General features: G+C 38.3%; 2 protein-coding genes across 3 annotated transcripts; one reads left to right on the forward strand and one right to left on the reverse strand.

The window, feature by feature from the left end:
- Nucleotides 1-4,152: 4,152 nt before the first annotated feature.
- Nucleotides 4,153-9,375, reverse strand: LOC140657641 (uncharacterized). The gene is made up of 3 exons (XM_072874972.1): nucleotides 9,085-9,375; nucleotides 8,146-9,026; nucleotides 4,153-6,920 (listed from the first exon to the last, which is right to left on the reverse strand). Exons 1-3 carry the CDS (start codon nucleotides 9,373-9,375, stop codon nucleotides 6,866-6,868), a joined length of 1,227 nt encoding a protein of 408 aa, XP_072731073.1. The 3' UTR covers nucleotides 4,153-6,865.
- STK17B (serine/threonine kinase 17b) lies at nucleotides 8,657-26,866 on the forward strand. Of its 2 annotated transcripts, none has more exons than XM_072873880.1 (8): nucleotides 8,657-8,811; nucleotides 11,318-11,473; nucleotides 15,250-15,462; nucleotides 18,752-18,896; nucleotides 19,141-19,267; nucleotides 20,177-20,225; nucleotides 21,611-21,790; nucleotides 23,891-26,866. In XM_072873880.1, exons 2-8 carry the CDS (start codon nucleotides 11,352-11,354, stop codon nucleotides 24,171-24,173), a joined length of 1,119 nt encoding a protein of 372 aa, XP_072729981.1. In that variant the 5' UTR covers nucleotides 8,657-8,811; nucleotides 11,318-11,351; the 3' UTR covers nucleotides 24,174-26,866. The 2 variants fall into 2 exon arrangements, with proteins under 2 accessions (XP_072729981.1, XP_072729983.1); XM_072873882.1 differs by lacking the exon at nucleotides 8,657-8,811 and adding an exon at nucleotides 9,220-9,401.

A 26,866-nucleotide genomic window follows, 5' to 3' on the forward strand; every position in this document is an offset into this window, starting at 1 on the left:
TTGTAAAGCCAGTAAGGCTAAAAGCCTTTTTACAACCCATTTTTTGTTAGCAGTATGCAAAATTATAAAGCTGATCATATAAACACACAGTTTTCACAGTGTGCTGGTTTATGTTTTGCATCTCTTTCAAATAGACCACAAGCTTCATAGTGCTTCTGTTCAGTTTCAGACTGACTAGTTTCAGCACTATACTACTATTTAAAGTGTTCATTGCTATGAAAAGTTTTTTATTCAAACATTTTAGTATTTTCTAAAATAATTTTACTGTAAAGAAAGGTATTGTTCAGGTTGAAACTTCATTTAGGGCTCTATTTCATAGGCTTTGCTCAGAGCCATGTTATGCCATATTTTAAGCTAAGCTCATGATTAATTTGAGAGTCTGTTTAATATCAGTGACATTATAATGACCTCCTGGTCACTGCTTAGAAAGGCTCCTCCTGACTGTAGGTAAAAGGATGACAGTCAAGGACTCCTCTGGAATGGTTACAGTCCATGGTAGTATCTGTATGTATTCAAAATGCAATTAAAATATCTCTTGAGGACTATGTGAAATAATTACTTACACTCATTGATTAGCCCCCTTCTAAGCCAATAATTGGAATTTTGAACTTGTTTCCTTTATGTACCAAATGCAGTCAGATTACATTGCAGAACAATAATAATAAAAATTTAACTACAGATGTATTCTGACAAATCTCTTGAAGTTATGGTGAATGCGAAAGGGAGCTGAGCTATGCTTCTTTCAAGCCTTCCTCCCTTTAAAAACTTCTGAATAATGAAAATTGTATTTTGTTTTTCAGTTCTTTCTTTTTTAGAACTTTCAGAAACTTCTCACTCAGACGCTACTAGAAGGAACCTTTTCTACTTAGAGGGCTTTTGCTAACAATATACCTCAAGGAGGTATATTGTTCCACTAATTCAACATAGTTTTGTGCTGACATCAATGTAATCAGCTTTTAAATGTATAGACCTACAAAACTCCACAGGACTCTGGTCTCCCTTATTCTGGGCTGCCTTCCAAAGGCCAGCCGTCCTCTCCTTTTTAATTGCACATAATCCTACAATCACCCAGAGACAATTGCTGACCACCTACGCTGACTGTAGCTATAGTATCAGAGTGGGTTTGTTTATTTTTTCATCAAGAATTAAACTGGTCTCCTTTGCAACAAAAGCAGCTCTCTTCAGTCCAGAGAGTCGATAGGATCATAGTTACTCTGACATCTAGATTGTGAGCAATTTAAGAAAAATAGTCATAAAAGTTTTTTGGAAAACAGTTGATTAGGTATCCAAGGATAAAATGTCCTTTCATTTTGGTTTTGCAAAATTAATAACAAGGCAGGGGATTTTTCTTGCAATGTTTTCTATCGCCAGAATTTCTGAGCTCCCATGGGCTGCTTCAGGCTGTTGGCTGGAAGGGTGAGTAGCTCTTGCAGTGAGGCAGGTGAGTGCTAACCCAGAAATCACGGCAGCAGGTGATTTATTACCTTAGTGAGGACTGTGCCTTCAACAGATGGAGGCTTTGTCATACAGCCCTTGAACTGGTTTCTTCCAAAAGCTCGTCCATATCTGTGTTGCCTGTTAATTGCAATACAAGCAGCTCCTGACATTCTCCATTGACTGTTTGGCACCTCTCATTTTAAATGAGAATTACAATTTTTATAGTTAGAAATACTCATCTAGCAGTATAAATCAGATCAATAAAAGAAGATTTTGCTGAGACATCACGTGATTGCCATGCTGACTGCAGACAGACATTGGAGCTGAGTAATTTTAAAATAGATTACTGTATGAATAAGCAAATAAATCTCTAAAGTCTCATAAATAATGCTAAGGAAGGAATGTAATTGTAGGTGCTGTAATGGTAAGATATGGCAGTTCCACACAGCAGACAAGAGCATACAAAATGCAACCATGGAACAGTGCTAGAGAGAAGACAAGACTGAAAGAATAGCGACAGAAAAAGAACTACACTTTGCAAATAGGGAGCAGGACAGTAAGCTGTGCTGACCACTGGATATACAAAAGGGGATACTTTTTGATTGCAAATTAGACTATGATAGTGTACCCAGGCAAAATGTCTATTCATCCTGAAATGCATTAGCGTTACTGCCACTGCAAGACATATTTTACCTAATTATTAAGTTTTGAAAATCTAAAGTACACAATCAGAAAACTTACTTCTGTGTTGGTTTTTGTTTTATTGGTTTTGGGTGGGGTTTTTTATTTGGATTACTCTCAGGAAAATGAAGGCTTCTAAATAAAATAAGGGTGGTATCTGGAAGTCCTCTTTACTCTTATTGTTTGTACAAATAATTACTGTGTTTATTACTAGCTGCATTTGGCAAGAGAAATAGTATCTGATAAGAAGTTAAATCACCACTACCGAAGGTGACTTTCATTTTAAATGTGATGGGCCAAATCCCTAACATTTAGATGTGTGAAAATGTAGATGTTTGGTTTAGATGGTTGGGGTTTGTGTTATGGTTGCATAAGAACCATGACTTTCCACAAAGAGTGTTTTGTCATTCTGGGATTGATAGGACATTTCTAAAGGTTCTTTAAGGTAATAAAAATATTCTCAATTATCTAGTTAGTTAGCTTTGGCCAAGCTGATGCGAGTCTTGATGCCATTCACACTCTGACATTATCAGAAAAAACACTGTGTAAGAGGGTAGGAAGATTTCAGGATCTGGTTCTCTACCTAAAAACTGACCTGGTTCTTTACCTAAAAGCCAAGACTATTGGATAAGTCAGTATAAGAGTCAAAAGAAGAATTCCTTGCAAGTTTTCTTCTTCAGCATGGTAACTGAGGTGGTAAGAGTTTTCTATAAACTTTAAGTCCTGAACTAGAAGACAACTAGTACATTGGACCATAATGGTTCAGTAGTTCCATACAGCAGCACATTTTTCTGCAATGAGTCTGCAACACTCAGGAGACTGCTGTTTATTATCAGCATTGCAGGGAGGAAGAAGAATTATAATAACATTAAGTACGTAAATCATATTTGGAGGATGCTTTTTCCTTGTACTCTGTTTTTCCTTGGAATGACATAGCCTTGAGGGCATCCGTGAATCCTGATCAGCAAGGCTGCTTTTTGTATAAGCGACTGAACATTTGTACTTGTAACGGCTGGTACAGCATGGAAAGGGAAAACTTTAGAGAAAAAGAAGGTAATGAGGGATCTGGTGTGGAATACTGGTACCCCCAAGTCAGTCGATATTCTTGCCCTTGCCAGGCTACAGTTTGGGTTATTCAGCATGTTCGAAAACGCAGACAGTTTTACAAGTTTTTGTAGTGGGGATGCAGGCATCCAGAATCTAACAGGTATATAGGTGCATCTCCCTCATTTTTGACAATTACTTGATATAATTTTATACCAAGTTCTTTGTTTTTAAAGAATTTCAGGCACTGATAATAGAGTGCATATTTATTTCTAAGCTTTAAGTAGAACACGTGGTGTATTTTTTAATTCTTTCCATACTTTTCAGTTAAGTGTTCACAAGACTGTATATCAAATACAATACCAAGTTTTTCTATATTTCTACAAGCCAATTTAAGTTTCATCTGAATTTGGTATATGTCTTTCACAAAACACTAAATGGGGAATATGTGCTTCAAGCATTAAGATGGTGTATGTCCTTTTCTCCATTTACATTGCATTACATTTCCCTTTTTTTCTTTGCGGCAGAGAGCAGATACAAAATGTGTTGAGTGTGTTACACAGGCACACAATGTGTTTCGTTGTGCGTGGCTTCATGGAATGTACTATAATGTTTGACTGCTCACAGATTTGCATAATTATCTACTCAGTTGAATACAGGACTGTTGTGTTGTATTTCCTGTTATTCAAAAACATTTGGGGAAAAGATTTTTCTGTGTATAATTTTATTTTCATACTGATCTCTATTTTGTTTAAGACCATGTTTCATCATGAAATCACTTAATTAAAATAAATCTTCTTACAAAATCCATTTTGGAAATCAACTCTCTTATTGTGCCTCTGAATATATCGTAACATCATTTCTTAAATGAGTACCTCTTATGTCTAGAACATTCTGTGTCCTTTGCAGCATTTTAAAACCTTTAGAGAAAGCACAAGATACTCTTTCTTACATCACCTTTTGTAAGTGACTTCTGGTGGCCTATGGAGTCTGGCATGTTACAAATCATAATTTTGGAAGCAGGGAAAGTAAGGATTCTGCAGCCATATGCAATATAATTTGAACAAGAACTACGTATGAAACAAAGACTATCACAAATTAAGTGACCGAAGCACCACATACTACAGTCAACACGTTGGAAAGGCCCAGGCTTTGCGAAAGAGTCTCTGCTTTTGAATGGAGCATCAGATCTGGCAGCAACAGTGGCTGTAACACAGAAAAGCACTGTGTTTTCACAGGGAAGTATCTTCAGGGAAAAATACATTTTTCTGTCTTTAATAACAGTCGGTGGCCCCCACAAAAGATTTCCTCCTACTTTCGTAACAGATCATACTAGTTCCAGTATGAGATACTGCTCTTTATTCAGCACTTACGTGAGGGTTCTCCCCACCGTCCAAGGAGACCTTTGCTCTAGAATGTTTAAATGGCAGGTTGTCACTCCTCCTCTGTGTTACATAAACTCTTTGTAGAATCTAATATTGAAGTGATATTTCTATTAGTATAAAACTTTTTCTATAAAGTAATTTTGCGTTATCTTGCTGCTAGCAGAAATGCGATGCAAGCTAACCTAAAGCATTGACAGGGAGCTGCTGTGGGAAGAGAAGAGACTTTGAGACTCAAGCCCTTTCAGACTCGGTTCTCTGTCGCAGTTCTCGATGTTAGACTCATAAGACAACTGTCTTATGACCCAGATCACTGATAACTGATGCCACGTATTGAGCAATTGCTCATTTTTCCCTCAGTATAAAAACTGGAGTTTGTATAAAGCTCGTGCCGGGTGACACCGAGGTAATTCTGGTAAGCAGTGACTGGGTGAAATAGAGACTGTTTGCCCATTGCATTGAGGATTGCCTTTTGTTACTCACTTCCTATGCGCAAACGTGGTGGGATTCTTGCAGAGATTTTGGCATGAACAAAAAGTCAGATTTTTTTAAACAACCTGTATTAAATAAAAACACCATAATTCTTTTTGGATGAGGCGGGTATCTGTATTCAATGATTGGGTCATTTCCAGAACTGACTGTTGCAGGTACGGCAGGAGATGGCATGCTGATTCTGAGGGACCTATGGCAAAACGTCATTCTGTGCTTTGAGTATTTCATGTTTTAAGTTGGTATGTGGTATCAGAGAGGTTGCTTCAGCTAGCAGTGCTCTCGTAGATGTTTGGGACATGGGTAATCTCTACAGGGCGGTGGGACGTTGAGGTTTTTTTGCTTATTTTATCCCCACAGTGAGAGAAACAACAATCAGTGTCAGTAAGTACAGGAGCATCCCCCCTAAGACAGGCAGCTTTATGCTATAATCTGAGATGTACTGAATCAGCACATTTTTCAGCTAGCCTACTCTGTGTGGTGTTCTGGCGTGCCAACTCCATGCTCTTCCGCCAAGCAAACAGCTGTGGGTACTCTGCACAACAACGATCATCCACTTTGCAGGCAGATTTGCTCTTGCTTCTTGAAGGCTGCAGTAGTAGAGGCAACATGTAGAAGATGTGGATCTTTCCCCATGACTTTTGACCTGCAGGACACTGAAGATGCTCAGGTAAGGCTGCGTCTTGCATGTGTTGTCACATTACTTAAGCATGTACTGCCCTGTGGAATGGTGATGCCACGAAGAGACTTAACAGCTTGGTGGAATTACTCATTTCCCTTATGTTTTTTGAGGCTTTTTTTGGTGCTACAGATCAGGGTCTTGCTTGGCAATGTCTTGTCACAGAAGTTACCACAAACGATTTGGAGAAGGCTCAGGCATTCTCAGCTTCTATCTATGCAGCTCTTAATGTTGTCCACTTGTCCCCCACTCTAGCAATGCAGTTATCTGCTGAGACAGGTAGGTTGCCATCTATTCAGTCCAAATTACATCAACCTGTGACAGATTTGAGTTGAAAGCAGCAGTTCTTGAGCAAACTGGGCTTTTTCCACAAGGTTAGCTTCCTAAAACACCTATGGCTCTGATCAATGTGAGCAGTACATCATAGCTTTGCTTAATTGAAAACTGATCCAAGAAGAAATAGCTCTTTTCATGAAAGCCTCTAAAGACTGTAAAAAGCCAGCTTTGTAATGGATAGATAATTAAAGAAAGCGAGAGAAGAAATTATTGTTAAGAATGGGAATTATGAAGCTAACACCTTTGGGACAATTGAAAAATAGCAATTAATGACCAGGTGCATGCATTAGTAATAAGCACAGTTCATGATCCTGTACTGTTGTGACCTTCAGCCTACCGTTCCCCCTGCTCCACCCTTTGTTTGTCATTCACTGTGGTGGTGTATCTAAGTAAATTCCAAAGTCCTCAGGGTGGAGTCCTGCCAATTATACCCTTCTCCAAGTGCCATACAAGTTTCTATGGCATTATATAAACAGATAACCAAGACTACAATAACACCCATGTCATGAAGAATTTTTAGTATGTATTTGGTTTTCAGAACTTAAAGGGAGAGTAGAGCAAATCCTGGCCTTGAAAAGGATCGGTACAGACACACAAGCAGCTAAGAAGACAAACATAAGCACTGTCATTTACTTTTTGGCACGACGTGCTATAATAACCTAAAACATCTTAATTGTAGTCATCATTTAATTTTACTCCTGTGGATCATTCGGTATGTTTGGAATGCTGCTTGCCTTTCATTCTGCACAAGGAATGCTTCTCAACAAAACCAATCTTTTCTACATGTTGTATTTTTATTTGGCAGATGTACTTGAAATCATGTTATAATGAAGAAAGGGCATGGCCTGGAACTCTGCAGAGATGGTGGAACCCTGTGGGAGAGAGTAAAGATTTTGGACTTTTTTTGTCAAAAATATTCACAGCTCAAAATGCTAAAAATCTAGATGGAAGGTCAAGCGAGCAGGAGTTAACACTTGAAAAGCAGCTCTTGTTCTTAGTAGGTATATCTTACTGTGCCAGCTGCATGGTATAACATATTCCAAAGTCTTCAAGAATACTTTGTTTTCTCAAACTGCGTATCTCATCTTCATTTATACTACTTTAACTAATCTTAATGTAAGCATTGCTGTAACAGCATGACTTAGGTACTGTACTTGCCATGCACACAGTGATTACCCATTTCACTGGCAGTGCCATGGCATAAACAAAATTTACCCAGTAACTAATGGTGCACTGCTGAAATTTAAATTTGTAACTCTTAAACTCTCATGCTACACTACTATTACTGCCTTTATGGCAAATCTATTATAAAACGGATGTTTGCAAATTTCTAGGGCAGCTGGTTGGATTGCTTCACAGAGGAAATTAATTTGGCAAACAAATTGCAGCTATTTTAGAACTCTTTCTAATTTCAACTTATTTCTAAAGCATGCTTTAGGCTATTTTATATCCTCAAAATGGGTCTTTGAAACCACAAGTTAAAGTCTTTTAACTTTTTTTTTCCTTTGGGCTCCTTAAAGCAAGAGGCTCTAAAGACCCAGTTGCCACTTACGTGCATGAAAAAGAGATTGTCAAACAGTCTGAGATGTGTACTTATATAAAAGGAATAAAAAGTAAGTTCTGTTCCCGTTTGAACATGCATATGCAAGTGTCAGTGAGAACTGGTATACCAATTTCTGTTTTTAACTGGACCTAGCCAGTAATATGGTCACCCAAGACTTTGCAAGCTACGTCATAAACGTAACATAAAAAGCGTAACTGTGTGCAGTCACTGCTGGTAAGCGCACATAAGTTTTGTTATTGTGGTTGTGGGTTTCTTTGTCAGATCCCCAGCTATGCGAGACCAGAAAAGAAAGAAAACGCTGCAGGCTTCGCATGTCTCCCTGCGGCCTCCCCGGCATCAGCGGTGCGTGTGGAAGGCTTCGTGCAGCTGGCCTGGATGCCATCGCACCGAGGTGCCCTTGCGCTACCCCCATGCCTCAACCTTTCCCCTTTGTTCTAGTACTCCTGGATGCAGCATACACACCGATAAGCCTCATTACGGTGTTTAGATTAAACACAGCCCTTTGACTAGGAAATACTATCGGTGCATCTCACCCAAACCAGCAGCTCTCCTTGCCCTCTGCTCCGCGAGGCAGCGAAACAAAATGGCTCTCCTGCAGCTGCCACGGACGCGGGCGGGCCGGCAGCGCACGGCCCCGCTCCGGTCCCCCACCGGCTCCCAAACAACCGGGCGATCCTGCCCCGCCGGGCCCAGCACCCCGGGCCGGGGGGGAGGCGGCCGGGCAAGGCCGCGGCTCCCAGCACCGCGGGAGGAGGAGGAAGGGCAGGAGCGCGTCTCGGCCGCCTCGGCGGCGCCCCTTCGGCTCCCACGACGCAGCTGGGCCAGGCGGCGGCTCGGGCAAGCGGCACCTGCCGCTCCCGGCCGCCTCAGCCGGCAGCGGCCCCGCGCCGCCCCCGCCCCACCCCGGCTGCCTTCGAGGGACGAGGGCAGCCGGGCGGGGGCGCTCCCCGGTCGGAGGGCATCCCACCAATCGCCGGGCGGACGGCTCGCCCCGCTGGGCGCGGATTGGCTCCCTGCGGCCGAAGTGGGCGGGCCGGGCGGGCGCCGCCGGAGCAGCCACATCTACCGGGCTGCGCTTTTCAAACGCCGACTGTGCGGGCGCGGCGCTTGGCGGGTGCGCGGGCCGGCCTGCAGCGCGTGCGGGCCGTTGCGGCGACCGTTGGTCCGCGAGGGGCTTCTTGGGAGTCCGGCGGAGAGAGGTGAGCGCGCCCGAGCTGGGGTTGCAGCTGCCGGCCTCGGCTGCCGCGGATGAGGGCGGGCGGATCCGGTGGTGCGCTAGGTGGGTGGTGGGAGCGTCGTACTGCCTCCCCCACCCGGTGTCGGAGCTCGCCGGTGCGCGTCTCCCCGCCCCGGGGAAGCGCTGGCGGCAGCACCCGGAGGCGCCTGTGAGGAGAGTTGGAGCGTACTGCGGATACTATGGGCCGGGTCCCGCCCTGACGCCGGCGGCCCGCCCCGACCGTGTTTCAGCGCACTCGGGAGCGGGCAGCCCCCGCGGGCTGTCGTTGCGGTAGCACAGGGAGCAGGGGAGGGCGGAGGCGAAGGGGGTGCTTCGTGTCCTTCAGCCCTCTCCGGACGGGGGCTCGGTCACGGGGGGAAGGCTGGCCCGGGTGTGGAGCGAGGGGACGAGAGTGTGGGATGCGGATCCGCCGCTGGCCCTCCTCGTTCGCTCTGAAAGGGGAGCCTGGGCTGGCCGTGAGTGCTTTTCTCTGCCTCGCTGTCGCTCGTGTGCATCTAACCGTTGGCTGCGGAGTGGGGCAGGTCATCGCCGGAAGGCTAAAGCGCGGCTGAGGTGAGGAGGTGTGGGGCGACAGCCGGCTTTTCCGGGGCTGGCGATGAGCGGAGGGGGACGGTGCCGGCCGCGCAGGTCGCCGCGGGGCTCGCCGCTCCGCCGGCCCCCGCAGGGCGCTGGGCGCCTGCCACCCGTCGCCGCCGAGGGAGGTGTGGGCCCTGCAGTGTCGCGTAGCGTCGTGGTGCTGCTCGTCCGTGGTCCTTGTCTGCTGAAGCTGAACGTCTTCCTAGCCCGGAGCAGGGACTTGTGTTTTCTTGGAAACAGTTAGATGAAGTGACTTTTGCCCAGTTAAAGATAGCTTAGTGGGAAGCTTTTTCTTTAATGGGAAGCTTGCAAATTTCTGAGAGATGCATATTTCTGATGTCTGTTACTCAGGGATTTTGGTGCAACGTGTAACAACACAGGTATCACTTTTAATTTTGGAAATGTTAATGTATTGTGCCTTTTTTCATAGCTAATTTGATTTGAAATTGGATCTCATTCTCCTGAATAGATTATGTGCCTGTTTGTGGGTTTCTGCCTGCTATGAATACATGTTTTTCTCTATTCTTGATGATGCCAAGCTAAAGAGAGATGTGGTTTCTTACTAGAGAAACAGTTAATTCAACATAAGACGAAAGTTCTCCTTAATAATAACTCGTTAAGAATAATGATATAAAATGAAAGCTTACATAATAAATTTGATAATAGTAAGCTCTTAATCAATTAGGTCAATTGTCTAATATAAATAAAACTTTTTGTGCTGAAGTACTGCAATAACAAGGTAACTTGTTATCTTGTAACTCTAAGAGTCATGTAAAATTTCAGACGTCTGAGTCAGTCTCTTAATGATAAGAGACTGTCACATAATTGGAGAGAAACGAATACGTGTTTGTTACAAACAAGGTGGTTCAAAGACTTGTATGTTAGATTCTATTGTGACCCCTTCATAATCTTCTAAGAAGTTATTTCATGCTTATCAAATGCTACTTTGAAGATATTGTTAAACTGTGTAGTATTTTTTAAGATCAATTAAGACTTCTGATCATCAATTAAGACTTCTGTTATCCTTCAGTAACCTTTTTCTGCTTTGCTTTTGCATTTCACCTGAAGAGATGCTTCAGGCCTATAAATGTGAATGCCAAAACCCAGTATTTTTACTGTTTGGTTTTGGTTTTTTTTAACAGTAGTAGAAATAATGTGGGTGGGTTTATCTTCATAATGTGCTGTTCTACTGGTTTATTAAGGTAATTTAATCAGGATTACTACATCATTTCGTTCTAAATGATCTGAACTTGCAAAGAGGATGTTGTCCATTCATGCTGCTTTCTGACAATTAATCTAGTGTTAAAATGAAACTTAGATGAGCTATGAGTGAGTTTAATAAGAAATGTGAATCTTCCCACTGGAAAAAGACTTTTTTTTTTCCCTGTGGTTAGCTATTCCTGCTGTGTTGCAGACAACAAACATGAAGGAGTTTTGGTTAAGTCCCCCAGGGGTACCAGTTAAAAGTGTAAACTTAAGGGAATTGCTGGAACTTACCCAGAATCCAAAGAAGAGTTAAACCTTATTTTCAGAAAGCTAAAAAAAAAAAAGCACATATCATTAATAGTTAAGTAGTTATTAGCATTTTTATTAGAACTGAAGCTTATCCCTAATATTTTATGGATATGTTCCAGGGAGGAGGGGAGAGGAACCTTATCTCAACTGTTAAAAGTATTTAAAAAAAAAAAAGTCTTTCATTTAATTTTCTTAGGATGTCTTGATTAGTATTCCTCTCAGGTTTTATTTTTACAGTGATTAAATGTGTTGTTTTCAGGTCACTACTGAACAAATTTAACGCTATTCTAGACTGATAGACCTAAACTCCAATATTTGTATACTTTCTTGCACTGTAATTATGGGATTTCCAAAACTTAATTATTTTGCTTTAACAGGTGACTGGTAGAAGAGAGAGACCTGTTCCTGACTATGTCGAGGAGAAAGTTGGAGAATAAAAGCCTTTCTGGCTTGTTAGCCACATCTCTGCAGACACAAATCAAGACAGACAATTTCCACAATTTTTATATGCTTGACTCGAAAGAGCTAGGAAGGTAAGATTATTCCTATTTATTTTATTTTAGTAAGAGGAATTTCTGCTGTAAGAGAATTCTTTGTGCAATGATAGACCTTTTCTGGCAAAATTCTATGGTAGATGGGGAATGAAGTATGCCTCTCCCCTTCCCCACTCCCTTCTTTGCAGTATCCAACAGATTCTCTAGGGACTAGGAAAAGGTACAGTGAGACATAAGTTGCCAGCCTTTTCCATGTCAGAGGGATTCAGCCTGTTTTTATAGGCACGTAGATCTGGGATTATGTTCCTTTTCTTCCATTTCCTCTGTCTAGTCACACATCACATTCCAGGTACATAAACTAAAGAAGAGATGACATAGGGTAATACTGCAAGACAAAGAATGGGGATTTTGAGTTGGTTGTTCTGGTTGTTTGGTTGAGTTTTTTGAAGTCCAGAAAACAAAGACCTTTTTCTCTCCCCCTCCTACCCTCAAGCACTTAGTCTAAGTTTCTAACAACCTGGTGTTTCAGAGTAGTTTTGCAGCCTGCTTCCCTTGCTCATGTTTGCAACAGTAAAATAGGAAATAAAAGAAAAAAAACCCCCTTGGTATTTATGATACTGTTTCAGGAATCTGAGTTAATGCTTTTTTGAAATAATTGGATTAATTCATACCTTGAAAATATTCAGGGAATTGGGTGTAAAGCTGTGCAAATGTAATGCCATGGTCATGTTTCCAAGCTCCTTGAACAGAGGTGGCATGGGTCAGTTTTATGGTTGTTGTGCCTTGCTGTGCTACATAGTGATCCTTTGCACCTGTAACTTGTTTTGTCAGCAAAGATGCTCCTCTACATGTGATTTTGTAAGCTCTCTAGCCTTCATTGTTCTCTTGGTTTTGGTTGTTGTTTTTTTTTTTTTTTCCTAGCATGTGCTTTATCTGGTGCACTTTTTACAAAAGTGCACCTTGTAGCCCATAACTTTTCTGTGTTCTTACCCCTTTGTCAGCTCTAGTTTTGAATTCTAGGCTGTACGGAAGCAGTTTATATGCACCATCCTCTAGAACTCCAGTATTCTTAAAATGTTGGATTTTCAGATTATACATGGCTGTGAGATGATGTCTAAAGCAAACAAGTATAGATTTTGTGTGGATTCCAAAACACAGTCTTTAATGCATTCTGCCCATGTGAAACCGGGCATAACAATAAGTGCCAAAATGCAAAGAAACAGAAGCAGAGTAGTATGTTTTCCAAACATATTTTTGATGTTTCCTGGCCTAACAGTGTGTGTATGCATTTTTTTATGTTTTAAGTGTTTACAACACTTGGTAAGTGATGTAAAATCCACCTTTCTTTGTAACTTCTCTAAAAGATTTAATAGGCTTTTCTTTTCACTTGCAATTTTCTTCTTCCTCTTCAGGTTACTTAGTAAATGGTTCTTTTGTTCTTCTCTGCTTAAGCTTCCCAAGTCCCATTTCTTCCTCCCACACCCTTATCTTTTAGGTCCTTTGGTATTTAGGAAACTGACTCATGAAACAGGCAGGTTCTGTTTAGTGGGTTAAGTAGTTTTGTCCAGCGTGTGGATGGCTTGGCTTCTTTTGAAGTAGTCGAATTTCTGTGGTTTATAACTTGGGATATGAAAACAACTTGAAATCGGTTTTTATCTTGTAAAGCTAGGCTGTAAAGTGTGATGGTTAAGCAGTTGTTTTGCAGGCAACAAGGAGTGGGAACCACTTTGCTTGCTTCAGTGCAGCACTTCAGACCTGACGTTTTTGCATTTCTGGGGAAATTCCACTGCTCTAAAACAATTTTGTCTTAATAATTTTGTCTTAATAATTGGCACAGTACAAATACAGTATAAACAAGTGGAAATTTTTACATCATCTATCTGGAGATACTGCTGACCCTCAGAGCTGTTATACCCACAGTGACTAGAAGGAAGATGTGCAAAAACTATCGGGGAAGATCTTGCTGTTCTCATGAAACTCAACCAGTTCCCCTTTTTAATTTTAGAGAAACACTTGTGGTTGACAGGGTGATGTGATGTTAAAACGAGGCTGACAGGGTGATGTGATGTTAAAACGAGAATGTAAGCTGTGGGGGAGTATCTTAAACTTTGGAATATTATGAAATTCAGCTCAATAACGTCAAATGCTCTGCAATAATAAGCTGGTTTAACAGTTGGGAAAGGACTTGGCCATTTCAGGCTTACAAATAGTTGCTAAAATAAAGAGTGTGCATGTATCAGACTGTAAATAACTTTTACCTCTTAAATTAATTTTTGGTTTGAGTTTTGTACCTTTGAAATGTAGTGCTTTAAAAAAAGGGACAAAGAAATCTTACAACTAATTGATGTTGAAATAAATGATGACAGAGAAGCTGTTTTGTTGAATTTATTCCTAAATAAGCGATAGCAGTATGATTAAAGGTCAACTTTACATGTCTAATAATTTAGTCAGATTTGTACAAACTGTATTTAACATGGTTATTTGCAAACGGAAGTCTGATTTTTCATGAGATGCTCATACCTTTTTTTGATTAAATACTGAAGTCTAGATTTTTTCAAAAAAGCCTCAGACATGCCTTTTTTTAAGAGATGTTCCTTTTAGGCACTGGCTTTTTTGCACCAGAAGAAAGGCAAAACCTGCAGGGCAGTATAGTCTTTTCTACTAAAGAAGCTAATTTTGTTGAAAAAGCGCAGGTCAGAAAACTGTGGTAACAAAAAACATGCGTGGAAAGGCGTTGCTTTTAAGTGTAGATCTCGTTGTTTGTACACAGTTTTATAACTGTTTTTAGAACTTTACACAATTTATTTTAGCCCTTCAAGTTATTGTTTGGGTTTTTTTTAAATAATGTTTCTTGTATCATTTGAAGACACTTTGCAAGTATGCAACTAGGCATTTCTGGGAATGCAAAACTTCTGATTATAAAACTTTGTTTTTTCAGGAGTTTATAACTTGGCTTGAAAAACTGCATTTTTTCCCCTAATTTTTTAAAAGGTCAGCTTGGTGTTTTAACTACAGTATGTGGTTTTCTTTTAAAAACATTTCTTTGCCAAAATACATTTTTGTTTCCATACCTAAACAGTTGGCTAGGAAATAAAGCAGCACACTTTGTCTAACTGTAATTGAGAAGGAGAATGCTAAGTAGCGGGTGTCTTTCTGTTAAGATGTTTTTAAACATTTTGCAGATACCTGGGGTTTTTTTTTTAGCAGTACTACATGATTTGTGGAGGGAAATGTTCTTTATAACTCTAAAATTTTCTGCACTGAAGACCTTTCCACCCACCTCAGCATACAAATATGCTTTATTTTCTGTGTTCATTCTCTACATTTCACAGGGGTTTTCTCTGTTTATTATTGTATCCTATAGGTGAAATAATGTGGTTGATTTTTTTTTTTTTAACATAATACTGCCTACCTGAACAAAGCCCTGAGCAGTCTGGTAGGATCTCATAGCTGGCCCTGCTTTAAGCAGGAGGTTTTACTAGAGACCTCCAAAAGTCGCTTCCAACCGGAGTTATTCTATGATTCTACAGTTAGAACGTCCATGTAACCTGATACTCTCATTTAATGCTTAGCTAGTCTGTATAAAGGGAATTGTACTGGGTGTCACCAAAGCTTCATCTAGCTTGGTATCCTTTCTCCTACAGTGGCTGGAAGTGAATGTTCAGGGAATAGTGTAAGAACAGGCCAAATATGGCATTCCCCTGTCATTATTATTTTTTTTAGCTTCCAAGTATTTGCCATGCCTTTTTATTTCTAATGGCAATTTACATACTTTTTATGTCTTAGCTCTTAATGTTTTCCCTTTTATTTTGTAGAGGAAGATGTGCTGTAGTTAGAAAATGTATAGCTAGATCCACAGGCCAAGAGTATGCAGCTAAATTTTTAAAGAAAAGAAGAAGAGGTCAAGACTGCAAAGCAGAGATTCTTCATGAAATTGCCGTCCTTGAATTAATGAAATCTAATCCTCGCATAGTTAATCTCCATGAAGTCTATGAAACAGCAAATGAAATCATCTTAGTGTTGGAATAGTAAGTATGCTTTCATCAGATATTCCACGTTTGTAGTTAAATTTCTGTCAATATACTCATTTTTTGCATGAGTTGCCTGAACACCCAGAAGAATTACAACAGTACGCTATATATGTTATGCTAATATTTCATTATGATATACTCCATAAGCACTTGGGGACTTTTTTGGTATGATTTATTTTCATGTAAATGCAAGAGTTGAATCAATTGCGGTTAATTTGAATCTTTGGTTTGTACATGTGTGTTGCTATGTCAAATAATATGGAATAAGGCATAAAACAAAATACACCAAAACCTATAGTAGTTCTGCACTCCAAATTTTTAAAAAATGGACTGAAAGATTTTTTTTGACAAAAAGCTATCAAAAAATAAAAAGAGGTGATTCTTTCTTCTCACTGCATAACTCAGTTTCATAGACAATATCATTCAATTTCAAATTGAAATATTTGTTGTGCCTTTAAATACTATCTCAGGAGGATAATTTTGATTAAAACTCGCCTGTTTAATTTGAGCAGATTATTTCTTCTGCTAGTTGGATTTTTGTAAAAAAAGCTTTGAACAATTTTCAGATCAGGCTAACCTCATATAAAACCTGATACAAACTCTAGGGTGTAAATTTTTTTTTTTTTCTTAAAGAATCTTTCATGCAAGCTGACTGGAGAGAATGTCCTTGAATCCCATAGAAAGTGCATAGTGCTTTGATGCACCTTAAATCATACCAAAAAAAAAAAAAGTAGCCACTGATACCAAGTACACAGATTTCAGAGAAGCTGAGCATGTCCATGTTCTATGAACTTCAGCCACTGCTTGACATTTTTTGGTGACTGAAAACTTGCAATTCATTTGCGGGTTCTGAGCTTCTAAATGTAGTGGTTTTGTTGTTTTAAAAGTGTTTGGCTTTTGGAGCTGTTTCCTCCAAAATTCTTTTTAGATGCCCTTGTGGCTTCTCATAAGCTCTGAAAACAAGTTTAATTTGGGAATCTAATTTGAATTATCTGTCATATTTGCTCTATGTGTAAATGTTTGTTTGGAATGTAAGGAACAAAAATGCAGTTTGTGAAATTAATTCAGAAAGTCTCTCTCTAGGTAGGATTTAAGTTTCATGTACAAAGTATTTGAAGACCTGTTAATGGTGGTCTGCACACACCATGATAAATTCCTTCAAATTTTCTAAAGAACGTAGCTAGATAAGCATAAAAACCACTTTTTCCTGGAACTAGATGATCCCTAGCATATTATTTGTTGTTCTGAGAAGACTGAAAGAATAAATAATGTAGAAGTAAAGACAAAGTCCAGATTACAAGTTTTGAACTTCTTATCAAGAACAAGTGTAAGTTCACATAAAAGCCATACTGGTTTCCCTGTTTCTGTTTCAGCTCAGCTAACTCTGTCTTGCTTATTAAAGCCCTGTAATGAAACAACTTCCTTACGCTACATTGGTGTTAATGGTCTACTTTGTAGTAGTGTTCAGAAGTCTTGCAGTAAGTGTTCCTAGTTCTTTTGGGTTAAGCAGAGGGCTGAGTACGCTTCTAAATTATGCCCTTCTGTAGCAGAATACACAGATTTTTTTGTTTGTTTCTCATTATCAGAACTCTGAAGCAGTACTTTAAAAGAATTGCAAGAAATGAGTCTTTTACTCATAAAATAGTTCATAAGCATTTCCCATTTAGCCGTATTTTTCCTCCTACATGTGGTCCTTGCTGTTGTTGGATTGTATTGGTGGGGTTCTTTGGAAGATGTAGTCGTAAGAACCAGTTTGAGGAAGCATGCATTTTCTAAATAAAGGAGAGAAATGGATGCTCGCTGTCTGTGAGGACTCCCAAATCCTTTTCAGCGGAGCTGTTCAGCTCTTTACTCATCTGGTTGTCCACCCATCCAGACCATAATGTAGTAACTTGGATACAAGAATACCATGGGAGACATTGTTGAAAACCTTGCTAAAGTTGAAGTAAATGACATCCACTGCTCTTCTCCTCGTCTACATTTTGTCATAAAGGCAAGTAGGGGAAGCATTACTGATATCTCACATAGATGAACACAGTCACTAACCTGCTGGAGCTATGTTGTCCGTTATCTAACTTTTTTCTTTATAGACTCTATCATTTTGCTAATGATGAAATTCAGGCTTACTGATCTGTAGTTTTGAGGTAGCCCTTTATCCTTAAGAGAGACAGAAACTTCAGGCAGTTAGAGCAGGCTGAATAATGATTTCAAACCCAATATGAAAGGAAACAGCTGACACTGCGGCAAAATGTAGAAGTATAACTAATAAACCACATGTAACATGGTTATTTCCATGCTTCCTTTATGCTGTACTAATAGTAGGGTTTTCTGTAAGTAAACAACAGCCTTTTTCTGAGGAAGACATATTTGAGATGCTGTGTGAAAACATGAAGCTTGTCAGTCTCATCTTTGTTGTTAGTGTGGAAATGGTAGATTTCAAAGTGACAGAGCTGAGTCCTTGTATTTTGGAGTATTTTGTGTCTACTAGAGTTCTGGAAGATACTGCTTACTAACTGAGTAGGTAGCTGTATCATCTAGGTAGCTGTATCAAATCTAGTAGGTAGCTGTATCAAATCTAGCATGCTAGATTTTCTTCTTGGTACCTCTGTGGTAGAAATACCTGATTTTTAGTCTTCTATCAGAATGGCAGGACCTAGGGTGGCAAGTATGCAGTTTCCTCCCACTCCAGAAATAGTCTTCAGCAAATCTAGCCGTTCATTGCATTGTAGTTCTTATATTTACACCACAGCCACATCATATAAAAAATGATTATTTTTACTTCTGAATTCAGAGAATAGGAATACTTCCGGGCTTTCTTGCTTTGAATTATTTATGGAACTGGTCTAATAGAAGAAATTTTAGATTTGACTTGAAGAGAAAGCCTGCTTCTGTTAGGGAATGATGACAGAACTCATCTTCCTGAAGGCATCTTCACACTTGCTTACAGGAAAGCATGCTTGACGGTACCAAAGTGTTATGAGGATTTCAGCCACAAAGTTCTGTTTTACTGTGTCAACTGCTGTTGCTGGCTATGAGGAAAGAAAAAGCATCATCAGATTTTTTTTTTCCTTTCCTAAGTGCTTATATGATGTGTCTTGGCATAAGTGTGTGTAAATGGGAAAAAAAAAAAAAAAGAAAAAAATAACAATATTCCCAGCCTCTCTGAGAATATGAATATTATAAATGAATATATATTATATAAGTAGGTACTATATATAAGATTTTTTTCCTCACTTAAGCTTGAAAATTCAAACTTAATACTTAAGTGTTCTTGAATGTGTTTCAGTGCTGCTGGAGGAGAAATATTTGACTTGTGTGTCCCAGATCTGGATGACAGAATTGGTGAAAGGGATATTATAAGACTTATAAGACAAATACTTGAAGGACTTTGCTGCTTGCATGAAAACAATATTGTTCATCTTGATTTAAAGGTGAGGCTGCAGCAGACTTTTTATTTTAGTACTTTATCTTCAATTTAATATTATGATAATCAAAGTAATTTGTTAAATACATAACAAAGATGAGGGGAAAAAGCAGTGTATTAGATGAAATAATTTTTTAAAATAAAATGTAGCAATAAGTATTGCATAATAGAAGCTGAAATGTCATTTAGTACATTGGGGTTTTTTGCAGCTTGTATTTTATTAATTGAGAATTAAATCTTTTCTATTCTAGCCTCAAAATATTTTGCTGAGCAGCATCAATCCTCTCGGTGATGTAAAAATTGTAGATTTTGGTATGTCTCGGAAGCTTGAGAATTCTAGTGAACTGCGGCAGATCATGGGAACAACAGAGTATCTAGGTATGGAAGACTTGCTTCACAATTTCTGATGTGTGGTTTTGAGAAAACAGAAACAGTTCATGTAATGTGCTTATCAACTTCTTAGTCATTACTGCAGAAAGAACGACAGGACAAGGCAACATGTTTTGAGCTGTTCTTTTTTTAGAGTAGTCAGCAAATATTTGCACAAAAAAATCCCAAATTATATCAATAAGTGCACCTCTAATTTTATGCTATAGCATTTGCTATGATGCAGACTGTTAAATCAACAAGAAATTTTGGCTGTTAAATTCTTTTGATTAGAGTTGAAATACAACATTAGCATGCACAAAGAAATGTTCTTTGAATTAGGAATGCTGTTTAGTATGATGATTTAATGAGATTAAAATTTTCCTCAGAAAGGGAAAGATTGCCATTAACACTTGGCCCTCTCTGAGGGGCAGGTTTCCTTAATGATCTAACTACACTCAATTTTAAGACCACTTCAATCTGTAGTGAATAACTTGCTATCTAGCATATGCTAACAGCCACTGATCCCAAAATTGGCTTGGTCATCTGGCTTTGCAGTGTTAACATGCCAAAGGCTTTATGCATTCCCCTTAAAAAGCTATATACTTGAAAACCTCTTAGAAGAATCTTTTATGTGTATGCATCTGTTTAGAAAATATCTTGGGACTTGGATAGAATAGACTTTAGGCCATATAGTGCCATTTTACTGTGAACCAGTTAAGCATTGGTGTGTCTAATCAAACAGAAATAACTTTTTTCCACTCTTGTGGCTTGAAAATAATAATTTTGATTATTGAAACTGCATGTTTAGTCTCATAATAATGGTTGGCAAAAAACTGCCAGAAATTTAGTGTATGATTCAAAGCCACTTGAATAATATATCTATTAAAGTGTTTTTCTTCTCCCCATCTCTTTCTCTAGCTCCAGAAATCTTGAACTATGATCCTATTACCACAGCTACAGATATGTGGTAGGTTGTATATGTTAATTAACTTTATTGAGGTAGGCGTGACCACTTAACAATCTAGGGGCCAGATCCAGACTCTGATGCAGTTTTACTGGCTTCCAAGAATACCCTTCTGTTGGTGTGCTGACCAAAAGAGGGAGAGTTGGGAGGGGAAGGAGCCCTCAGGATATAATTTGGGGCTTACAGGAATTACTGTATTCGGGTCTGGTGTACACCTAGTAGGGAATGCAGGTGGCTTCTGAGCATGCAGAGTATAGGTATTTGTTCTAAGGGAACAATAACAATAATTGGATAGCATACTTTAGTTACTCTTGGATGACATGCTTCAGGTATTAACTACTCTTGGACACTCCTCCCTCTCCACTTTTGTATCATTAAATACTTTTATTATACAAATGGTAAGAAGTATTTGAACTTTCTACTTATCTTTAGAGCAATACCTGCAGAATGAGTCATTAAAAATGAGACAAGTACCTTATACTTAATAAAATTGTGGCTTAGTTTACCTTTGTAGTCTATTAATTTCATGAGCTATGTTAGTGAAAAGGCTAGCTTTGGGATGTTTCCTTAAAAACATAAAATATTGATATGCTGCTCTTAAGCATCTGAATAATTAAAATTCAGTTTTAAAAGTTGCTATGATCTAATTACTCCTTTGAAATTCTCAACTTGTAATAGTAATTAAATCTGTTCGTGAATGTTTTTTAACCACTTATTATTTGCCTGCTTTTGTGGGAAGACATAAAAACAAACTATTGGTGCTCTACTCAGAATGACAAACACAGCAGCTGCATGTTTCCACACTGTAATTAGTACTAAGGTTTGATCTATCAGATCACAAAACCATTTTTATTAGGTGTCAAGAAACCATCTAAGGCTTATAGTAAATCACATGTGTGGTACTCATGTTCATGTTCTTAGGGAAAAACATCTCAGCAAGAGGATACTGTAACACAAATGTCAATTGTACAGAAAGGTTGACTAAATCTCATTTGATACTTCATCCAGAATTGTAATGAAAGATGGGCTTCTTTTGCATGCAAATTAGAAAGTCTATCTTTTTGCAATTCTGTTATCCAGAATTGCCATATGTCCAAGAATGGGCTGTGTAAAAGTGATATATTTCCTTTTCCTAACAATCTCAGTGGGAAGAAAATGGTATATCGAAAGTAAGCAATTTTCAAAAATCCCTTCATTGGGATATATACATAGCTTTTATTGTGTGTGTATGTGCATACATGCTTGAATCACATAAGTGAGATGTCACATGATATTTCTAATTCTTTGAGTGTGGCATACATCAGGAAGTTTGATCTGCAGCATAATAAATATGGGAGGTATATTGTTTAGCTATCCTAGTAGGATTATACATTGTGTTCTTATCTCAGGAACATAGGTGTAATTTCATACATGCTGCTGACACAAGAATCTCCATTTGTGGGAGCTGATAATCAAGAAACTTACCTTAATATATCTCAAGTGAACGTGGATTATTCAGAAGAAACATTTTCATCAGTTTCACAGCCTGCCAAAGACTTCATTCAAAAACTTCTTATAAAAAATCCAGAGTAAGTAACAAACTCCTCCAGACAAAAATCTTATCTTTTGTGTTTGTGGAGCACCTAGAAAAAGTGAATGTTAATTTGGGAGCTTAATACTACTAATATGATCCGTCAGACATTTCACAATGCATTGGTATTATCAGCTGGATATTTAAAAGTGTAGATTTCTGCTTTTCCGTAATGTATGAAAAGGATCTTTGGTTCACCGTCTGGCTATTATTGTAGTCAGGCTTGTGCTTTGAGTTTTGTGTTTTGTATTTTTAGTTTCTTTATATTTTCATTCAGAGGACAGATTATTAACAAATCTGATGAAATATATTCTAGAAAGGTCACATTCTTGTCTATAATTTAACCTTTTATTGCACAATTGGGCAGACAAAATGCAATCTTTTTGATGCAGTGCTTCCTTGCTTCCTGTCTTATCTCTAACTTATCTTTCTACTTTAATAATTTTATATAAAAACTTGGCAGTCTTGTGACTGAGCATATACTCTTCAGAAATATATAGTGTTTTGCCATGTTCAGTCTTTTAAAAAAAAAGTTCTCAATCAAAAGTACAAACTTCTTTTTGTTTGTAAGGCACATTTTCATAACTTTGCATTCTTTGGGCATCCAGACTCTAAGCAAGGCCTTTCAAAGTAGCTGAACTTTGAGAAGATAGTCTTTGAGAGGGGGAGAGTTATAGACATCAGCTGTCTGCGCTTGCTGTATAGTGTTAAATCTGGATATTTTAACTGTTGCACCAGCAAATGCAGTAAAAAACAAACACAAAAACCCAAACAAAAACACCCTAAAAGGTGTATATGGGGTAATAATATTTAGTAAAGTCAGTTAGTCATGTTCTACTAGGTATGGTCAGGTATTATCAATTATAATGCTACGTATTGTCATTTGTGGTGAGACAGTAGTCCCAGTCTTCTTCAGAGAGCCTGCAGCAAGCAGGAGTGATGCTGTTGTTTGGTGGCGAAAGAGGTTCTTTGATAGGAAAGGACGATGGGAGATGATATCCATGAAGTGGCTACTCTGACAAAATGACGACTCCATATACACGCATGTCTGGACAGCATCAAGGATGAACAGTCCTTTCTATTTTGGCATCTCACATAGAGGGTTTGTCAATATCTGGAATAACTCGCAAAAACCACAGTATCATGAGGGAAGCAATTATGAATAGCCTGCTTTGATAAATGTTAGTGTGGACCTGTGGGATGTTTGATGTTCTGTCACAGTTACTACTCTACTTGCTTTCTTGCTTCTGGGCATCCCAGAGTCTTCATTATATCCTCAATAACCTTTTTTTTTTTTCCACCCCCATTCCAATTCTTAATGACTATAACTTCTGGAATCTTAAGAGGAAAAATCTGTTCTCAGATAGTCAACTCTGTAAAGTTGCAGTTCTCTGACCAGAAAATATTCACGTTCTAGTAGAATTAAGGACAAGTAGTGGGTTCTATTGCATTTCCAGCAAGTTCTGTGGAACTTAACAATGCAGAACACGATGAAAACTGTAGTAGCACCATACTAGGTTATCCAAAGGAACAATTTTGTAAGTCTGTATTTTGTGTGGTAGTAACTACATGTTGGAAGGTTTTACGCCAGTTTATGATGAATTGCAATGGTAAAAGACTGCAAAATGCCAGACAGAATTGATGACATCTTGTTATTTGGCCCTCCTTGAAAATCTAATGACACAATATTCATTAGCCTCCCTATTTACAATGGTCTGTATAAAACATAGGACTTCAAAAGAATAAGCACGTGCACATATAGATATATATACAATGTTGAAAACATTCCAAGGGACTATGAATACTGGCTGAGAAATACCTGTTCTTTGTTCTGATGAAAAACTTACCAGTTCTCACCCTCAGCAGTAGGGGAAACTGTCAAGTAAAATTTAGATGCGTGTTGCCAATACTTAAGCCTTAACTAGAATAGGGTCTAATGTATTTTTTAGCAGCAGTGGTAATGGTGGAAAAACAGCAATATTAACTCTTTAGCGTCACTTCTGCTTAAGATTTCTTAGCATGTGTCAGAGCTATTTTAATTACATTTTTAGTATTTCTGAAATTAACTTAAGCAACTTTACTGTTTTCTCTTTCAAAGGGAAAGACCCACAGCAGAGGCCTGTCTTTCTCATTTGTGGTTGCAGCAAGGGGAGTTCATACTCTTATGTAGCCCTGAAGACACTTGTTGCTCTTCTCTGATGCCAGGACACACAACAAAATGCTCGGAAGAGCGGAATATAAAATCCACTTGTAATGGTACCTGTAGCAACAAGGAAGACAAAGAAAACATTCCAGAGGACAGCAGTACAGTCTCCAAACGTTTCCGTTTTGATGATTCATTGCAGTATCCCCAAGACTTTATGACAGATTTCGTATGTTAATGTGTAATATAGACTTTTATAAAATGAATTTAGCATAATCTGTTCCAGTGGCGAATATAAGATTATGGCTTGCCAATTCATGCCGCATTGGCATACTGGAAATGCACTTTGATTCTTCTATGCTGGTGCTTCTTTTTCTATCCGTTGCTGGCAATGGATTTAACTCCTGAGAAATTGGGGTTGTTGCACCAATAAAATGAATTATTTTTTTAAGAAGATATAATTAAATATTTTTGCACTTTTCAAGTTTTAGTCCAAAAATGATGCCAGAGTGAACAAACTAAAACCTGAAAATGAGTTTGTGTAAACTCAAGCTTTGCCAAGCAGTGGTTGAATACATGCATGCTTTTATGACTAGCCCTAATAAGAAATTGGTCTAAGCAGGGAAACTGAATCCAGCTGTCTTACTGGGTTTATTTGTGACCATTCTTATCTCTTTAAATGGAAGCTAAAGTTGGTATGTTTTGGGAATATGATACATCTGTTGGGGCCACTTGGAAAACTGCTTTCTCCCTAGGATCATTAGTAGTTAAGGAAATGTTTCTGCCTTATAGATCTGGTCCACTTAGGGATTATAATGCATACTCCATATGTTTCTCCTGTGTTGGATCTCTGGAATGGTTGAATGGAAAACGGGTAGATTGTCAGTCCTTGCGATAGTGGTCCTTTGCTTCTTATCAGTAAGTTATATTTGAAGAGGATGAGGGTCCCATGCTGATGTGAATATTTGATACATTTGTTAGTTTGCTTTCATAAAACCTCTGAAATAGTATCGTCTACCTATATTGACCTATTCCTCATCTTAAAACAAAAACAAAAAAACCCACACCAAAAAACCCCAAAACAGAAAGCCTCTTTAAAGTAATAACTGAATAAACTGAAAATAACCGTTTTTGCCAGTGAAGCTGCAATTAAAAGCTTTTCATTATGCCTATCTAATTTAGAAGTGCAGTGCATCTTTCTGTCAATTATTGTTATCCATAATAACTTAGCTTCATGCCCGCTCTGAGAAATGGACTGCAGTGTGTTAGTATTTAAAGACAAACTACCTAATAATTGTTCTAAGCCTTTAAATTTGGTTTGTTTAGTGGGTTTGTTGTTTGTTTGGTTTTTTTTAAGTTATATCCCTTCCAGTTCCTCTTTCTGGGCTCTGAGGAAATAATGTGTATGCCAAGTTTTGACTTAGAGCAAATACCAATCATGCCTTAACAGCCTGAAACTAATACTGACAAGATAAAATCCTAATCGTAACACTGAGGCTGGAAGTCTTTTCGTGTAGGGAATGTATTAAAACTCTTATAAATATTTTGAAAGTAAATGGCACTTTAAAATACTTTTGGGATTTTCCACTCCTCAGAGCTTAAACTTAATTGTCTTTGATTTGGTTTGTTTTGTACAGTAAAATATCACAATCTGATAATATTTTTCAAGTGTGTCTGTGGACTTGTCAACTGACTAGTTAGGCAGATTGAGGTTTTGGAACAACATATGATTGAGGGGTGAACATAATGAGTGGTAAAAGGTTGTATTTTATCCTTCTTGGCACAAGGAAGGAACAGGGTTTTTTTACAAACAGATTTCAGTATAAGGTATCACCATAATGCATGGGGGAATTCAGGACTGTTGTCTCTATTTTGGGTGACACTCATGTCAACAAGTGAGAAGTTGACTGAGGTGTAAGGCATGTAAGATTATCTTTCAGCTTATGTTTGTCAGAAGAAGTAAAAGTTTTCCAAGACTTAATCTCATGTGAAATGAAGTAATGGATATATTCAGCATGGATGAAGCTCAGATGCCAAGGTATAAATGAACCACACTGAGTCTCCTCTATGTATTAATTCTCATGTAACTTTTTTCAGTGATACTGATAATATATATAATTATAAAATGGCTTTGCTGGAGGCAGTTGTTGGATTGTGTTCAGGTACCTTATACCTTTTACTTTTCAAAGTCCTTGGGTTTTCCCAGTTAGAGTCTTATCTAACCTTTTTTTTTTTTTTTCCTACCAGCATGGAGTCTAATTTGATCTGGGTAAATTAAAAATACAAACTATTTTATACATACTCAGAAGTTAAAGTTCACTTAAGATAAAGAAGAAAATGTCAAGAAGCTGTAACAGATAAAAGGAGAAAAGAATGTTTATAAAATTGTTAAATTTTAAAATTCTGCAAAAATATTACTGAACCTAAATTGCAACTGGGAAGCTTGTGAACATCTTTGTACATTAGTATTGTTTTTAACATCTGGAAAATAAAGCTGAAAGCATATGCCAGCACTTTATGACAAAGTTGTTGTTCCTTAAGATTTTTACCGTGGTATCTGATGTTTACATTTCTTACTACTTTTGGAGCTAACTTATCTTTAAATTTAAATAAATGAAAATTGGTCTTATCCAAGGAACTTAAGTTTTGAAGACTTTATTTGTACTTAACATAAACTTAAAATATACCTTGAATCAGATTTTTTTGGATCAGTGCGTTTGATTTATTTGAAAATATTATTGTGTATGCATAACTTCAGTTGAATGTAAATACATACATTGTAGACAATTGTTAGCCCATCTTGCTTCCTGCCATATTACTGGGAATTACAAAGTGTAAATGAGTGATGAGTAACATTTTAAGATGACTGAAGTCCTATTTCTATGCAGTTCATTACCTTTTTATATTAAAAAAAATAAACTTTCCCTTTTT

This window comes from Ciconia boyciana, chromosome 10 (genome assembly GCF_034638445.1).
Source record: "Ciconia boyciana chromosome 10, ASM3463844v1, whole genome shotgun sequence".
Lineage (NCBI taxonomy): Eukaryota > Metazoa > Chordata > Aves > Ciconiiformes > Ciconiidae > Ciconia > Ciconia boyciana.

Bases quoted from the DNA above. Each gene is read 5' to 3' on its own strand.
- LOC140657641 (XM_072874972.1), bottom strand. From the start codon at position 9,375: ATGACCTGCCCCACTCCGCAGCCAACGGTTAGATGCACACGAGCGACA. The intron at 9,027-9,084 runs GTGCGCTGAAAC...CCCGGCCCATAG, and splicing joins CGGGGGCTGCCCGCTCCCGA to TATCCGCAGTACGCTCCAAC. The intron at 6,921-8,145 runs GTGAGATGCACC...TCTCTCCCACAG, and splicing joins AAGGAGAGCTGCTGGTTTGG to GGTTCCACCATCTCTGCAGA.
- STK17B (XM_072873880.1), top strand. From the start codon at position 11,352: ATGTCGAGGAGAAAGTTGGAGAATAAAAGCCTTTCTGGCTTGTTAGCC. The intron at 15,463-18,751 runs GTAAGTATGCTT...AATGTGTTTCAG, and splicing joins ATCATCTTAGTGTTGGAATA to TGCTGCTGGAGGAGAAATAT. The intron at 20,226-21,610 runs GTAGGTTGTATA...TTCTTATCTCAG, and splicing joins ACCACAGCTACAGATATGTG to GAACATAGGTGTAATTTCAT.